The 17,974-nt window shown below is 43.8% G+C and overlaps 1 protein-coding gene across 7 annotated transcripts in view; it reads right to left on the bottom strand.

The window, feature by feature from the left end:
* The window catches only part of CIT (citron rho-interacting serine/threonine kinase), a 197,547-nt gene extending 187,531 nt beyond the window's left edge, over positions 1-10,016 (bottom strand). For 3 of the 7 annotated variants that reach the window (XM_064379734.1, XM_064379736.1, XM_064379738.1), the window contains exons 1-3: positions 9,944-9,990; positions 8,769-8,877; positions 1,181-1,322 (exon numbers count right to left, since the gene is read on the bottom strand). In XM_064379734.1, coding sequence (XP_064235804.1) covers positions 1,181-1,322; positions 8,769-8,864 — 238 coding nt within the window. In that variant the 5' untranslated portion in view covers positions 8,865-8,877; positions 9,944-9,990. Of the gene's footprint in view, positions 1-1,180; positions 1,323-8,768; positions 8,878-9,943 lie in introns of all 7 variants that reach the window. The other 4 variants (XM_064379735.1, XM_064379739.1, XM_064379733.1 and 1 more) reach the window with 2 other exon arrangements.
* Positions 10,017-17,974: the final 7,958 nt, after the last annotated feature.

Genomic DNA, 17,974 nt, shown 5'->3' with positions numbered 1-17,974 from the left:
TAGGCCCAAGGTACTTTTGCTTTCCTCAGCCCCTTCCTCCATTAAAAACAAAAAAGAATTCAAAAATTATATTTTATGGGGCCAGCATGGTGACTCACACGTGTAATCCCAAAGCTTTGGGAGGCTGAGGCAGGAAGACTGGTTGAAGCCTGGAGTTTGAGACGAGCCTGGGCAGCATAGTAAGAACCCATCTCTACCAAAAAAAAAAAAAAAAATTAGCTGGGTGTGGTATGTGAACCTGTAGTCCCAGCCACTGAGGCAGAAGGATTGCTTGAGCCTACAAAGTTGAAACTGCAGTGAGCCGTGATACACCACTGCACTCCAGCCTGGGGCAACAGAGCAAACCTTGTCTCCAAAAAAAGCAAAAATTACATTTTATGACTACATTGATATAAAGATGAATGTCATCTAGAATCATTATACATTATTATGTTCATTTTTTCCTATAATTTTAAAACAAATTAAAATTTAATTAAGTTAATTAAAACTAATTAAATTCATTAAAAGTAAATATCACAGGTCCTAAGCACCAGGCCTACTCTGCCTAATAGAAAGTCAGTCCTGAGTGAGTATAAGGATGGGGCCAGGGGACATTATTGAGATTTCTGGAACCAGCTATGCCTAAAGCTAAAACTTAACTCATTCCTGGATTTCTCAGTTTCATGAGCCAGTAAATTCACTCTTTTATTCACACAGGGTCTCTGTCATCCAGACTAGAACGCAATGGCACAATCACAGCTCACTGAGCCTCGACCTCCTGGGTTCCAGTGATTGTCCCACCTCAGCCTCCTGAGCAGCTGGAACCACAGGTGCAAGCCACCACCCAGTAAGTTTTTGTATTTTTTGTAGAGATGGGGTTTCACCATGTTGCCCAAGCTGGTCTTGAACTCCTGGGCTCAAGCGATTCACCCACCTCAGCTTTCCACAAGTCTGAGATTATAGGTATGGGCCACCGCACCTGGCCTAAATTAAGTCTTTGAATTGAGTTTGTCACTTGCAGCCAAAAGCCCAACTCATCTGGTCTCCCAGCTACAACAGGTGCAGCCTGAACTTGAACCTGGATCTGTCTTATATAGACCAGAGTTCTTACCCACTACTATCAACTAACTTGTTCTGCCTCAAGCATCTTTCCAGTTTTTGCTCTCAGAACGGTTTTCAAGAAAAAGTTCCCCAAACTTACACTTCCGGACAAAGTTGCTCACATGCTTAATCTTCATCAGAGCAGGCTGACTGCACTCTTCAAAGAGAACAAAGAGGGCATCTAATATCCCTTCTCGGGAAAGAGGAGACATCTGCTGTTGAGTCATCAAGGGTGGTTTCCCCTAAAAACAGCAAACAGCAGATGGAGACACTGTCAATAATGAAAAGCTTTGATCAATAACATCCACACAGAGTAAATTACAAGCCACCAACTCAAATAACTGCTCACGACATGCTAACAGCACAATTCTGTGGCTTCATTCCTTAAAGCAACGTCAACTGACAGTCATTATGGTATCACTTCTATGATTCCAGGTCTGTGGGTTTCTTTCACCAGCACCTGGGAGGAAAAACTGTGCAAGCATGGCCATTAACAAGAAAAGGTCCTTCGTTCCTAAGAGTCTGAGGCTAGCGAGAATATTTCCTCTGGATCCTCTGCTCTGACATGCTTCCGTGTTTCTATAATAGGAAACAATGTTTTTTTCACTTCTTTCATGTGTGCCCAGGGGTTTATTCCTATAATTTCAGCTTTTTAAATGCATTTGAACAACTTAGAGTAATGAAAACTGAGTGACTATCATAAGCCAAATTTACTCATGATCTGGAGAAACAGTTACAAACTGGCAGACTGTCTCTAGCCCACAGACATGTTTTGTTTGGCCTGTAGTGTTTAAGATAATTTGAATTATCTGCCAATATTTCAAAATCAAGAGATTCCATACAAAAAATAAAAATGGAGTCTCTGGCTTCTCTTGAAACACTGGCAGATCCAGCAACACTGCCTCACCTTCCTGCCTGATGATGCTGAGCCGGAGCTGAGTAATGCTGCCCCTCCAGGAAAACAAAATTGCTACTGTATCTCAAGCAGATGTGTTTTGGAGTTCACTGCAGGTCTGATTCCATCTTCCAACTGGCCCGCTTGACTCATTTATACTCACTGCCCGGCATCCAAAGACACAAGTTTGCAACCCTGGTATAGAGCAGTGATTCCCATGTGCCAAGCCATGGATTGCGTGGTCTCTCTGCAAAGATGGCCTCCAACTGTTTCTCCAATTCTGTAGGCACATGCTATTCCTTCCTTTAAGCACTGGAGTCTATTTCTCCTCCCTTTGAATCTGTGCCATCTCTGAGACTCTCTTCAACCAAAAGAATGTGACACAAGTGACACCGTGCCAGTTCAAGGCAGTGCCTTTAAGAAGCTTGCCAGCAGCCAGGCACAGTGGCTCACACCTGTAATCTCAGCACTTTGGGAGGCCCAGGCAGGTGGATCACTTGAGGTCAGGAGTTTGAAACCAGCCTGGCCAACATGGTAAAACCCTGTCTCTACTAAAATACAAAAATTAGTGGGTGTGGTAGCAGTGCCTGTAATCCCAGCTACTTGGGAGGCTGAGGCATGAGAATCACTTGAACCCAGGGGGCGGAGGTTGCAGTGAGCCAAGATGGCACCACTGCACTCCAGCCTGAGTGACAGAGTGAGTCTCCCTCTCGGACAAAAAAAAAAAGCAGCAGCAGCAGCAGCAGCTTATCAGCTGCCACTTTTGGGAAGCCAGCCACCATGTAAAGATGCTTGGGCTAGACCAGGGGTCTGCAATCTATAGCCCTTGGGCCAAATCCAGCCCACAGACTTTTTATAAGATTGACTGAAACACAGCCACATCCATCATTTACATATTGTCTATGGCTACTTTTGTGCTACCGTGGCCAAGTTGAGTAGTTGCAACAGAGACTACAGGACCCGCAAAGCCTAAAGTATTTATTTATTTTCTTATTTTTTTTGAAACAGAGTCTCACTCTGTCACCAGGCTGGAGTGCAGTGATGCAATCTCAGCTCACTGCAACCTCCGCCTCCCAGGTACAAGCGATTCCCCTGCCTCCCGAGTAGCTGGGATTACAGGCACGCACCACTATGCCTGGCTAATTTTTTTTTGCCTTTTAGTAGAGACGAGGTTTCACCATATTGGCCAGGATGATCTTGATCCCCTGCCCTCGTGATCTACCCGCCTTGGCCTCCCAAAGTGCTGAAATTACAGGCGTGAGCCACCGCACCCGGCCTAAAGTATTTATTACTTACAAAAAAAAGTTATGAGTCGTGGGCTACACTACTGAAAGCTCTCATGGAGAAGAGAAGCCACGGGAGAAACACTAAGGTGCCCCAGCCAGCAGTCAGCACCCACATGTTCCAGTCCCAGACATAATCCCAGCTGAATGTAGTCCCACAAGTGACCCCAGCTGACATCACAGGATGGAGCATAAGAGCCAACTAGCTGAGTCCAGCCAAACCACAGAATCCTAAGAAAAAATAAATCACACTGTTGCTTTAAACTTTGTGAGTGCTTTGTTACACAGCACTTGATAACAAAAACAGACTGGCTGCATTTGAATCACAAGAGAACTGGAGAATTTAAGAAAAAAAAAGATTCTCTCGTCCAATCCCCCTCCCCCACAACCTACTGAATTAGAATTTTCCAGACTGTAGCCTAGAATCTGTTTCATTAACAAGTTCCCCAGCAGGGTGATGTGGCTCAGACCTGGAATCCCAGCACTTTAGGAGGCCAAAGTGGGAGGATCACTTGAGCCCAGGAATTCAAGACCAGCCGTGGCAATACAGCAGACCCCATCTCTCGAAAAAAAAAAATTAGCCAGATGTAGTGGCATGATTTTGTAGTCCTAGCCACTCGTGAGGCTGAGGTAGGAGGATCACTTGAGTCCAAGAAGTGAAGGCAACAGCGAGCCAAGGTTGCACTGCTGCACTCCAGCCTGGGCAACAGAATGAGACCCTAGTCCCCAAGAGAGTCAGACCTCAGTCAGGAAGGTCACCATATCTGTCACTTTAGTAACAGCTGACACTAACTCAGAAAAATAAAACGCTTTGTTTCTTCTATTCTTCAAGAGTTTAGACCAACTAGAGCAGGGGTTCCCAAATATAGTACTGGTTCTTAACAAAGTTTTCAACAGCCTGCAGTGAAATGAGAAAAAAATGAACATCACATGATTATCTTTTTTATAAAACTAAACGTATTCAAATTTAAAAATGGTCCTTTATTCTGAGATGATGTTCTTCTTCTTTTGTTGTTTCTTAAAATGCCCTTGATGAAATAAAAGGGCCAGAAAATAATAGGGGTTTTTTTATTTTTATTTTTTTTTACATCCTCACTTGGCAAAATAAAAAGTTGGAAAACCTATGTCTGCCCAGCAATTTGGGAAATTTTGCTGGCTGAGAGTCTGATAATCACTGACCTAAAACATGTCAAAAAATCCTGTTGAGTAGAAGGAAAAAAGACAAATCGACGCTTAGTTTAGACAAGTGAAACTAAGGTACTTACCTGAACAGAAAACAAAATTGCTACTGTATCCCAACCTCATTAAAATAGCACTATATGGGGAAAAAACAAACAGTATCCTTACCTGATCACTCAAGGCAAATGATAGGTATATACTACACTTGCAATAATAGCAGGGGGAACTCAGCATTAAAGAGACGAACTGAGGATTTACCCAAAATTCTTCCTGTTATAATGACTAAATACAAGATATGCTTAATAAACTGACATGCACAGACAGTGTGGCCCAACGGCTATGTGGTCGACCTTTGGAGTCGGACCAACCAAAGATGGAGTCTCATCTTAGCTCCATCTGCAAAACCCAACGTGCATGATCTTGGGCAAGGCCTTACCTACCTCTATATCTGTCTATAACTGTTGTCCCCTATTTATGTATTTATTTAGAAACAGGGTCTCGCTCTGTTGCCCAGTCTGGAGTGCAGTATCATAATCTCAGCTTACTGCAACCAGCCCCAGCAATGTTCCCACCTCAGCCTCCTGAGTAGCTGGGACTACAGGCACATGCCACCATGCCTGGCTAATTTATTTTTGGGACGGAGTCTCACTCTGTCACCAGGATGGAGTGTAGTGGCACAATCTCGGCTCACTGCAACCTCTGCCTCCCTGGCTCAAGCAATTCTCCTGCTTCAGCCTCCCAAGTAGCTGGGACTACAGGCACACACCACCACGCCCAGCTAATTTTTGTATTTTTAGTAGAGATGGGGTTTCACCATGTTGGCCTGGATTGTCTTGATCTCTTGATCTTGTGATCCGCCCACCTTGGTCTCCCAAAGTGCTAGGATTACAGGTGTGCACCACCACGCCTGACCTCCTGGCTAATTTTTTATATTTTTTGTAGAGACAGGGTTTCCCCACCATTTTGCCCAGGCTAGTCTTGAACTCTTGGACTCAAACAATCCACCCGCCTCAGCTGCCCAAAGTACTGGGATTACAGGTGTGAGCCACCACACACCTGGCCTATTGCCTCTTATTTAAAGTTTAAATAAAAATAGTCCTTACCTCTGTTATGAGGCTGAAGTGAGATATCAGGAACATGCTAGTTCTATGCCAGACACATTGGAAGCCGTAGCTATTACATAATCAGCACATTCAAAGCCCTTAATAAGTTGGAGATTTTTGTTTTGTTTTGGATACAGGGTCTTGCTCTGTCACCCAGGCTAAAGTGAAGTGACATGATCTTGGCTCACTGCAACCTCTGCCTCCCAGGCTCAAGCCTCTCAAGTAGGTGGGACTACAGGCACACGCTATCACAGCCAGCTATTTTTTGTGTTTAGTAGAGATAGGGTCTCACCATGTTGCCAGAGCTGGTCTCAAACTCCTGACCTCAAGCAATCCACCCACCTCAGCCTCCCAAAGTGCTGGGATTATAGGCGTGAGCCACCACGCCCAGCAAGTTGGAGATATTTTGAAGTAACATGACAGGATAAAGGGGCTGAAAAGAGGCAGCCCTCCAGCCATCTAAGGTTAGAGATAGACTATTCATTTGTGAAAAATATGTCAAGACTTAAAATGCTAATGGGGATGGTCCCACAGAACAACCTAAGCTTTCAATTTGTTTAGACTCTGATCTGTTTAAACACTCAATACCAATATTTTGGAGAAAAAAAAAGTTATCAAGAATACATCATTGTTCATCATCTTACAGGTATCCTACATAACTACCTTCCTAAATATAATTACTATTAAGGAAACAGAAATTTAGTATTAATATTATAACTAATACTATTCTATGCTGAGTACTAACAATAATTTGCATCTGTTTATAAGGAATTTATGAAGAGCCAGGCAAGGTGCTTAATGTTTTATATGGACTATCTTATTTAATCCTCACAACAACCCTGTGGACTAGGAACCAACCTCTATTTTATCTTTGTTTTGTTTTAAGATGAAATCTCACTCACCCTGTCACCCAGGCTGGAGTGCAGTGGCAGGATCTCGGCTCACTGCAACCTCTGCTTCCTGGGTTCAAGTGATTCACCTGCTTCAGCCTCCAAAATAGCTGGGATTACAGGTGCATGCCACAACTAATTTTCTGTATTTTTAGTAGAGAAGAGGTTTCACCATGTTGGCCAGGCTGGTCTCAAACTCCTGACCTCAAGTGATCCAACCAAATGCTGGGATTACAGGTTACAACCTCTGTTTTAGAGAACAGCAAATGGACTCAGAAAAGGTCATTGACTCACCCAAAGTCACACAGCTAACAAGTGCTGGGAATGGGATTCAATTCTAAATCTTCATGGTCTCTATCGTCCCTCTGACTTGGGAATACATAAATCAAACAAGGATTTCTACTTCACCAGTGTTCCATATACATCAGAAACAAAAGAATTAAAAGTCTATTTGGAAGTAATCTTATAACATTAAGTTTTAACGCTTCTGGAGTGATGAAAACATGTATCTTGAGAGGAATGTGGGTTAAACAGGTGTGGTATTCATCAAAACTTTTTTAAAAATCTTAAAAAGTAAACATCCCTGCAATGAAAAAGAATAGGATTATACCCACTGAAATTGTAGTTTGAAAAAGGTCTTTGACCAGGTGTGGTGGCTCACACCTGTAATCCCAACACTTTGGGAGGCCAAGGCAGGCGGATCACGAGGTCAGGAGATCGAGACCATCTTGGCTAACACGGTGAAACCCCGTCTCTACTAAAAATACAAAAAATTAGCTGGGCGTGGTGGCACGTGCCTGTAGTCCCAGCTACTCAGGAGGTTGAGGCAGGAGAATTGCTTGAACCTGGGAAGCAGAGGTTGCAGTGAGCCAAGATCGCACCACTGTACTCCAACTTGGGTGACAGTGCGAGACTCCATCTCAAAATTTAAAAAAAAAAAGTGTCTTTCTTCACTTATTTTTCTTTCTTTAATAAAAGGACAAACTTGGCCTGGTGCAGCAGCTCATGCCTGTAAACCCAACACTTTGGGAGGCTGTGACAGGTGGATCACTTGAGCCCAGGAGTTCAAGACCTGCCTGGGTAACATGATGAAACCTTATCTCTACAAAAATATAAAAATTAGCCAGATGTGGTGGCCCGCACCTGTGGTCCCAGCTACTCAGGAGGCTGAAGTGGGAGGATCCCTTGAGCCCAGGAGGTCAAGGCTGCAGTGAGCCATGATTGTGCCACTGCACCCCAGCCTGGACCACAGAGTGAGACCCTGTCAATCAATCAATCAAACAATGAACAAACTTTAGTACAGAAGTATAAAGTGTAAGAAATATGAAAAGATCTCCCTTCTGAGGCAAGTTCAGCTATCAACTTCTGCAGTGTCCTTTTTCCAATACAATCAGTACATATATAAAACTCCAAACAGGGCCGGGCGCTGTGGCTAATGCCTGTAATCCCAGCACTTGGGAGGCAGAGGCAGGTGGATCACAAGGTCAGGAGTTTGAGACCAGCCTGACAAACATGGTGAAACCCCATCTCTACTAAAAATACAAAATTTAGCTGGGCGTGGTGGCGCGCACCAGTAATCCCAGCTACTCAAGAGGCTGAGGCAGGAGAATCACTTGAAACCAGGAGGCAGAGGTTGCAGTGAGCTGAGATCGGGCCACTGCACTACAGCCTGGGCCAGAGTGTGACTCTGTCTCAAAAAAAATAAAACAAAACTCCAAATAGAGGGCCAGGTGCAGTGGCTCACACCTATGACCCCAGTGCTTTAGGAGGCCAAGGCAGGAGACTCACTTGATGCCAGGTGTTTGATATCTGCCTGAGCAACGTAACAAGACCCCATCCCTACAGAAAATTAAAAACTTAGCCAGGCATGGTGGCACAGGCCTATAGTCAACAGAAGCCCTTGTTTCAAACAAAACAGAATTTCTCCTAAAATATTATCCTTGGTCCTATAATAAAAGCAGACAGGGCATGGTGGCTCACACTTGTAATCCCAGCACTTTGGGAGGCCAAGGCAGGTGGATCACTTGAGGCCAGGAGTTTGAGCCCAGCCTGATCAACATGGTGAAACTCCATCTCTACTAAAAAAAAAATATATATATATATACACAAAACTTAGCCAGGTGTGGTGGCAGGTGCCTATAGTCCCAGCTACTCTGGAGGCTGAGGCAGAAGAATTGCTTGAACCTGGGAGGCGGAGGTCGCAGTGAACCAAGATTGCACCACTGTACTCCAGCCTGAGTGACAGAGTGAGACTCTAAACAAATAAAAGCAAAGTTGAGTGACAAGGAGGTTCCAAGGAAACACACAGGTGAGCAAAGTTGGCAGGTGAGGCTGTTACCTGGAAGAACAGATTCAGCCTGGAGGCCCGGCTGGCAATGGGTTCAGCAGCACCAGCATCCAAAGGATTCCGCGCTCCATATTTGAACTTCAGCATCTCCCCACTGGTGCTGAAAGGATATCGGAAAAGCCAAGCGTGTCCTATGGTTTGGGCAGGAAGGGCTTGAGAGATCCTGATCTCCCTCAAGATATCGGGGCAAGGAAGTGAAAATCAGCTACAACTCCAGTTTTAGGAAGCCCACTCTAATCATGGAGATTAAACACCAGATTTTCACTCACCATAACAGGAGGTGATACACTTATCTGACATACTCTCTTTCTTATAAATGTGTTTATTATCTCCCCCCTTAGAATGGAAGGTCCACAAGGGCAGAGATTTTTACATGGGGGCACACATACTCTGGCACACAGTAGGTGTGAATAAATAATTATTAAATAAATGACTGAAATAAGCAAACTCTACAGCTTGTTGGAAGGTGTTAAGTGCTATGGGGTTAAAAACAAAACCGAGCAAAATAAGGACAATGGGGGTGAGACGGTGCAATTTTTAGTGTGGTCAAAGAAGACTTCACTGAGAACCCACCATTTGACCCAAGACTTGACGATCTGAAGTGGGTGGTGACCAGCAAGCCATGAGGACATATGGGGAAAGAAAGATATCCCTGGCAAAACAACAGCCAAGGCAAAAGCCCAGAGGCAGGACCTGGCCTCTCCAACAGTAACAGGGAGGCCAGAGGGACTAGAGCAGAGCGAAAGAAGTGGGGGCATCAAGGAGGTGATGGGGTGGGCACGGGGTATGAAGACACTGAAACAGAGACGTTAAGTAAATTGCTAAGATCACGCAGGTAATAAGGAACTGGCTGAGGCACTGGGCAGAATAATACAGTTAGTGCTGATAGGAGGCAGAGCTGAAGAGACACAGGACTCCGCCCGGTTTAGGGAAGGAACGAGCCTCCCGTCCCGGCACCACCCGGCGGACCCCTCGGCTCCCAAGGAGGGTGGGCGCGCGCACAGACAGCCCGGGAAGACCCTCTAGGCCTCCCGCAGCCCTGAAGGTGGAATCGCCGCCTTTCCCGCGGCGGAAGGGAAAGCCGGGACTGGTGTGGGTGGAGGCAGCCCTCCCCTGGCCTTGCAAAGCGGGGTGCGGTAGAATTGGGATTGGGGGATCAGACTCACGCTCAGCGCACCCCGCTGGTCTGCAATGTACTCCGCCCCGCGTCTCCCGCTGCAGCGTTTGAACCCGAAGAACGGCGCGGGCGGGCCTCAGCCGTATTTGGACCAATCAGCGTGCCCACTCCTATGATAGACGTGGGCGTCTCAGCCAGGCCCCGCCCATGTCCTTAAAGGGACGGAGGAAGTGAAGGGGAGAGCCAATCAATTGTTTCTTCCTTTGACTCGCGACCAATGGGAAAGGGGAAAGGGCAAAGCCTGCAGGGCAGGTCTTGGAAGTTTGAAATTGGCGGTTACGCAGGATGCTGTGGGGACGCGACAGTTTTTCTAGGATCCCTGAGGAGGTCGCCAGGGCACTGTCCCCTGCTCTCTGCCACCAGCGAGAAGGAAGGCAGCCAGGCCGCTCTGCCTGGTCTTGTCTCTCTCCTGTGGCTAAAGTAGAAGTACTTGTTACCTGGGGAAACCCAGCTGTTCTCTGCTACAGCTGAGGCGGCGAATGTCTTGAGCTTGACTTCAACCTGCCTTGATTACTGCATCTCCCAGCTGACTGCCCTGTAAGGAATTGGTGAAAGTCATTGAGACCATCTGAAAGGACACTTTAAAATAAATGATAGGCGAGATACTTAAACAGGCACTTCACCAAAAGGGAAATCCAGATGGCCAACAAATGTATGAAAGGTGTCAACCTCTTTCATAATCAGAAAATATGAAAAATAAAGTCACAGTGAGAAACAACACACATTCAAATTAAAGAACAAAAGGATGTGACAGTGTGTGCGAAGATGTGGAGGTACACACACTTATACAGTACCCGTAGGCGTGTAAATGGATATGATCTGTTTTAAATTTGAAAAAAAAAGTTTGACATTATTTGTTAACATTGAAGATTTATGCATTCTGTAACTATTTCTAGGAGTAGTTTCTCTACCTAACAGACACGCCTATTTATTTATTTATTTAGAGATGGAGTCTTGCTCTGTCTCTCACGCTGGAGTGCAGTGGCATGATCTCGGCTCACTGCAACCTCTGTCAAGCGATTCTCCTGTCTCAGCCTCCAGAGTATCTGGGACTACAGGCACCTGCCATCACGCCTGGCTCATTTTTGTATTTTTAAGTAGAGAGTATTTTCACCATTTTGACGAGGCTGATCTGACCTCAAGTGATTCACCCATCTTGGCCTCCCAAAATGCTGAGATTACAGACCTGAGCCACCATGCCCGGCAAGAAACTCCTACTTATGTACACCAAGAGATGTGTATAAGAATACAAAATCGTTTTGGCAAAAAACTGAACGCAACACAAATGTCCATCAGCAGTACAAAAGACAAAATTGTATATTGCAATGTTTTCATACAGCAATAAAAAAGAATAAACTGCAACTAGCCACAGACATAATGAGTCTCAAAATAAGGCCTAATGAAGGAAGCAAGACAATGACATATGATTCCACTCATATAAATTCTCAAAGCCAACAAAACAAAGCAACATTGTTTAAAGAGGGATGTATTAGGTTGGTGCAAGTCGTTAAAAGAAATGGCAAAATCATAAAGAAAGCAAAAGTCAGAATAGTAGTGACCTGGGTTGAGATGGAGGCCTTTCAGGGTGTTGGGATGCTACTATGATCTATTTTTTTAACCTAGATACCAACAATATGGATGTAATATAGATGTGGTTTTATAATAATTAAATTGTGTGTATATGTGTGCACTTGTGTGTGTGTGTGTGTGTTTTATTTATATATGTAAAGCCCTTTTGGTACTCTCTTAATTCTACAGTAGACAGAACTGGAGTGTGTTCTCTCTCTCTCTCTCTCTCTCTCTCTCTCACACACACACACACACACACACACACACGGGCGCACACTAGCACATAATTAAAGCTACAGGCTTGCTTAATACACATTTGTTTGTTTGTTTTTTCCTTCCCCAAACATAATTTACTTCTTGTTCCTGGGGTCAATAATAGACAGCTACTATTTATCAAGCACCTTTTTAAAAAGAAAAGAATCTCACTGTCACCCAGGCTGGAGTTCATTGGCATAATCATGGCTCACTGCAGCTACCACCTCTCCAGGTTCAAGTGATCCTCCCACCTCAGTCCTCCCACAGGCATGTACCACCATCCCTGGCATTTTTTTTTTTTTTGGTAGAGATGGGGTCTCCCTATATTGCCCAAGCTGGTCTCAAACTCCTGGACTCAAACAACCATTCTGCCTTGACCTCCCAAAGGGTTGGGATTACAGGTGTGAGCTACTGCACCCAGCCCTGAAACTTCTATATTAAGGGAACAACTGGCCAGACACAATGGGTCACACATGTAATCCCAACACATTGGGAAGCCAAGCTGGGTGGATCACGAGGTCACGAGTTTGAGACCAGCCTGGCCAACACGCTGAAACCCCATCTCTACTAAAAATACAAAAATTAGCCAGGCGTGGTGGCAAATGTCTGTAATCCCAGCTACTCAGGAGGGTAAGGCAGGAGAACCGCTTGAACCATGGAGGCGGAGGTTGCAGTGAGCCAAAATCTCGCCACTGCACTCCAGCCTGGGTGAGAGAGTGAGACTCCATCTCAAAAAAAAAAAAAAAAAAAAAGGCCGGGTGTCTTGGCTTACAGCCTGTAATCCCAGCACTTTAGGAGGCCAACGTGGGTGAATCACATGAGGTTGGAAGTTCAAGACCAGCCTGACTAACATGGAGAAACCCAGTCTCTACTAAAAATACAAAATAAGCCAGGTGTGGTGGTATGCACCTGTAATTCCTGCTACTTGGGAGGGTGAGGCAGGAGAATCACTTGAACCTGGGAGGCAGAGGTTGCAGTGAGCCAAGATCATGCCACTGCGCTCCAGCCTGGGCAATAAGAACGAAACTCCATCTCAAAAAAAAACAAAAAGAAGAGAGAAAGAGAGAAAGAATAATTATAATTAGCTGAGTGCTTTCTGTGTGCAAGTCATATCCTTTCAATAGCCCCTGAAGTAGACACTATTATTAGCATCTGCCCCTATGGAAAGGACCCACTCTCACACTGGCTCAGATGCAAATATCCCAGGTATTCCCTATTTTCCAAAGATGTGTTCCCATCTGGTATGAGCAACACTTTCAGGTGGCAAAAAAAAAAAAGTCACTCATTTGTGAAATTATATATTTTACTGTGTGTTAGAAGAAACTATAGCCCATCAAAACAGGTATTTCATAAATGAAACTACTTGGGATGAGACCAAAGGAAATATTTAAGCAGAAAAAATGAGCCAGTAAAGGAAATACTAAGTAAACAGTAGTACAGGTCGCACCTGGGTATAGCTTTAAAACAAACCTTGAAATTTGGGAAACACTGATCATTTGACATAATTCTCAAGCAAGCCCCTGAAGTAGGCACTATTGTTACTACCCCCTTTTTACCAGAAGAGAAACGTAAGCTTAGAGAAATTAAGTCACACAGTGGTAAACAGTGGAGCCAGGACTTGCACTGGTTCTTTCATTCTAAAGCCCATTTTGATAACCACAAAACTGTATTGACTTATGTTTAATTGACTTTCCCAGCACCTAGCACTTAATATTTATAAATATTTGTGGACTAAATGATGAAATCTAACTCCATGTCCATTTGATTACAATTTGATTGTAGCCTACCAGCCTACCAACGATCAACTTCGTAGGCTCTCGATAGAAGTGTCTAATAGAATAGATAGAATTTACAAATGAACTGCCTTCTGATTCTACACACACCTCTTGTTATACCTTCTCATGTTGCGGGTATTTCGGAAGCAGTGGTTCACAACCTTATATTCACATTGAGATCACCTGGGGAGCTTTAAAATAACACTGATGGCCAGGTACAATGGCTTATGCCTGTAATCCCAGCACTTTGGGAGGCTGAGGCTGGCGGATCATGAGGTTGGGAGTTCAAGACCAGCCTGGCCAATATGATGAAACCCCATCTGTACTAAATATACAAAATGTAGCCAGGCATGGTGGCACACGCCTGTAATCCCAGCTTTTTAGGAGGCTGAGTCAGGAGAATCAATTGAACCCAGGAGGCGGAGGTTGTAGAGAGCAGAGATCATGCCATTGCACTCCAGCCTGGGCGACAGAGCAAGACTGTGTCTCAAAAATAAAATGAAATAACACTGATACTTGGGACCCATCCTTAGAGATCCTCATTTCAGTGTTCCAGAATCAAGCCTAGGAATTGGGCATTGATGAAGCTCCCCAAGTGATATGGTTTGGCTGTGTCCCCACCCAAATGTCATCTTGAATTCCACATGTTGCGGGAGGGACCCGGTGGGAGGTAACTGAATCATGGGGGCAGGTCTTTCCAGTGCTGCTCTCGTGATAGTAAATAAGTCTTATGAGATCTGATGGTTTTCCTGCACATGCTCTCTTCTGTTGTCTGCTGCTATCCATATGAGATGTGAGTTGCTTCTTCTTGCATTCTCCCATGATTGTGAGGCTTCCCCAGCCATGTGGAACTGTAAGTCCACTAAAGATCTTTCTTTTGTAAATTGCCCAGTCTCAGGTACGTCTTTATCAGCAGTGTGAAAATGGACTAATACACCAAGCGACCCCAACGTGCAGCCAATCTCATGAACCACTTGCCTAAAGAGGGCAAATATACTACAAATCAAATGTCAAAGTGTATTTTTCATTGTAATTTAATAAACTGACAATGTGGCTTTATCATCAGTCTTTGTTAACAAGAGTCTGCCCCTATGGAAAGGGGCCATTCTCACACTGGCTCAGATGCAAAGTGGAGACCTCAGAATGGGCCTTCCAGTCCCTGCTATGTGATCCATCTGGTGAAACCAAAGAGGGTGATGGCTAAGTAATTTAACAGAAGGGGCTGGGCACAGTGGCTCACTCCTGGAATCCCAGCACTTTGGGAGGCCAAGGTGGGTGGATCACTTGAGGTCTGGAGTTTCAGACAGGCCTGGCTAACATGGTAAAACCCCGTCTCTACTAAAAATACAAAATTAGCTGAGTGTGGTGGTGCATGTCTGTAGTCCCAGCTACTTGGGAGGCTGAGGTAGGAGAATTGCTTGAACCCGAGAGGTGGAGGTTGCAGTGAGCCAAGATGGTGCCATTGCACTCCAGCCTGGGCAACAAGAATGAAACTCTGTCTCAGAAAAAAAAAAAAAAAGTTAAACATAGAGCAATCATATGACCCAACAGTTTCATCCCTAGGTATATGCCCAAAAGAAATAAAAACATATATCCACACAAAAACTTGTATACAAATGGTCCTGACAGCACTATTCACAAGAGCCAAAAAGTGGAAACTACCCAAACGTGCATCAACTGATGAACGGATATACAGAAGATGGCATCGCCATGCAATGGAATATTATTTGACCATAAAAAGGAATGAATGCTTAAACATGCTATGATGTGGATGAGCCTCAAAAACATTATGCTCAGTGAAACAATGCAGATGCAAAAGGCCACATATTGTAAAATTCCATTTACATGAAATATCTAAGAGTATGTAAATCCACAGAGACGAAAGGTAGACTAGCAGGCTGGGGAGACAGGCACTGATTACTGGTGGGTACTGGGTACAGAGTTTCTTTCTGTCTTTTTTTTTTTTTTTTTGCATTGTCAGTGTATTTTTAATGTTAGTGACTTCAACAGGTGTGTAGTGGATCCACTGTGGTTTTTGTTTTTGTTCTCGGATTTTTTTAAAGAAGTTTTAGGTTCACAGCAAAATTGAGAGGAAGGTAGAAAGATGTCCCTTCCATCCTCTGTCCTCACACATACATAGGCTGTCCCTTTATCACTATCCTCTACCAGGGTGGTACATTTGTTACAATTGATGAATGGAATGAAACATTATTATCTCCCAGCAATTTGGGAGGCTGAGACAGGAGGATTGCTTGAGTCCAGGAGTTCAAGACCAGCGTGGGCAACATAGCAAGACTCTGTCTCTATAAAAAAATAAAATTTAAAAATTAACTGATGCATGGTGGCACACATCTGTAGTCCCAGTTACTCTGGTGGCTGAGATGGGTGGATCGCTTGATCCTGGGAGGTCAAGGCTGCAGTGAGCTATGATTGCATCACTGCACTCCAACCAGGGCAACAGAGCAGAAGCCTATCAAATAGAAAGGGAAGACAAGGAAGGGAGGGAGAGAGAGAGGAAGGAAGGGAGGGAGGAAGGGAGAGAGGGAGGAAAAGAAAAAAGAGAGAGAAAGAAAGAAACATTATTATAACTAAAAATCCAAGTTTACACTCTCGGTATTATTCATTCTATGGGTTTGAACAGGTGTATAATGACAAGTATCCACCAATATAGTAGCATACAGTCTTTTCACTGCCCTAAAAATCCTCTGTGCTTTGCCTATTTATTCATTCTTTCGTTTCTCCAGTCTCTGGCAAGCACTGATATTTTTACTGTCTCCACAGTTTTACCTTTTAAAGAATGTCATATAGTCGGAATCAGTATGTAGTCTTTTCAGATTGGCATGTTTCACTGAGGAATACACATTTAAGTTTCCTCTGCCTTTTTTACATGACTTGATACCTCATTTCTTTTTGGCACTGAATAATATTCCATTGTCTGGATATACCACAATTTTTTTATTCATGACCTGCTGGAGGACATCATGGTTCCTTCCAAGTTTTGGCAGTTGTGAATAAAGCTGTTACAGAATCTATGTGCAGGGTTTTGTGTGGACATGTTTTCAGTTCCTCTGGGTAAATACCAAGGAGTGTGATTGCTAGGTTATATGGTAAGAATATGTTTACTTTTTTATAAGAAAACACATAACTGTCTTCCAAAGTGGCTGTACCATTTTGCATTCAGCAATGAACAAAAGTTCCTGTTGCTCCACATCCTTACCAGCACTTGGTATTGTCAGTGTTCTGGATTCTGATCATTCTAAAAGGTGTGTACAGGGTTTCTTTTTGAGGTGACAAAAATGTTCTGGAATTAGATAGTAGTGATGGTTACACAACTTTGTAAATATACTAAAAATCACTGAATCATACACTTTTAGAGAGTAAAATTTGTGATATGTGAATTACATCTCAATTTTGAAAATATTTTTAGAGATAGGATCTCACTCCATCACCCAGGCTGGAGTGCAATGGCACAATCATAGTTCACTGTGACCTCGAACTCCTGGGCTCAAGTGATCTTCCCGCCTCGGCCTCCAAAATAGCTAGGACTACAGGTGCATGCCACCATGCCCAGAGAATTTATTTATTTATTTGTTTATTTATTTATTTTTGTTTGTTTATTTTTGTAGAGACGAGATCTCGCTTTGTTGCCCAAGCTGGTCTTGAACTCCTGGCCTCAAGTATTCCTCCCACCTCAGCCTCCCAGGGCCTTGGGATTACAGGCATGAACCACTGTGCCTGGCCTCAATCTTTTTAATGTAAAAAAATTTCTAAAGCCAGTTAATAAATGTGAAACATCATTGTAACTCAGGTTTTCCCAGCCCCAGCATTGTTGAGATTTGGGGCTAGATAATTCTTTGTTGTGAAGGCTCTGTCCTGTGCATTCTAGTACCCCTGGCCTCTGCCCACTAGCACAAACACCCCAGCCATGGCAACCGAAGGTGTCTCCAGACACTGCCAAATAGGCCCTGGAGGACAAGATCACCCTGGATTGAAAAACACCTGCTATAACTATATGATGTGAACATTCTCAATGAATTCATTAAATATACTTTAATTAAGCCAGCAGAGCTCACAAAATAACCAAAATACATTTCCCAGTTTTTAAATATTATGACAATTTTAACTGATTGTTAGAACGTTCATGCCGATCCTAACACTTTACAAATGTTTTCTCCAAATTTGAATAAATGATTTCCGAAGGTTTTTTCCCCTGTTTGACCTGAGACAAAGCTTTTAACGAGAAAAGCTAAATTTTCAAAACTCAATTAAATGGTAATTAGCCTCCCTGCCATTTGATTTAGGCAATTTTTCTACAGTGCTTGGCTATGTTCATTAATTGTGTTTCTTCAAAAATGTTATAAGGCATAAAAACATACCTCTAATCCTTCAGCCCCACTGACTGCAGGAGTGTTTTATAATTC

The sequence above is a fragment of the Aotus nancymaae genome, unplaced genomic scaffold (genome assembly GCF_030222135.1).
Source record: "Aotus nancymaae isolate 86718 unplaced genomic scaffold, 86718_ANA_hifiasm-v0.15.2.pri h1tg000021l, whole genome shotgun sequence".
In the NCBI taxonomy this organism is placed as follows: domain Eukaryota; kingdom Metazoa; phylum Chordata; class Mammalia; order Primates; family Aotidae; genus Aotus; species Aotus nancymaae.
Note: the sequence above shows the minus strand (reverse complement) of the source record. Positions and strands in the feature narration are given on the sequence as shown.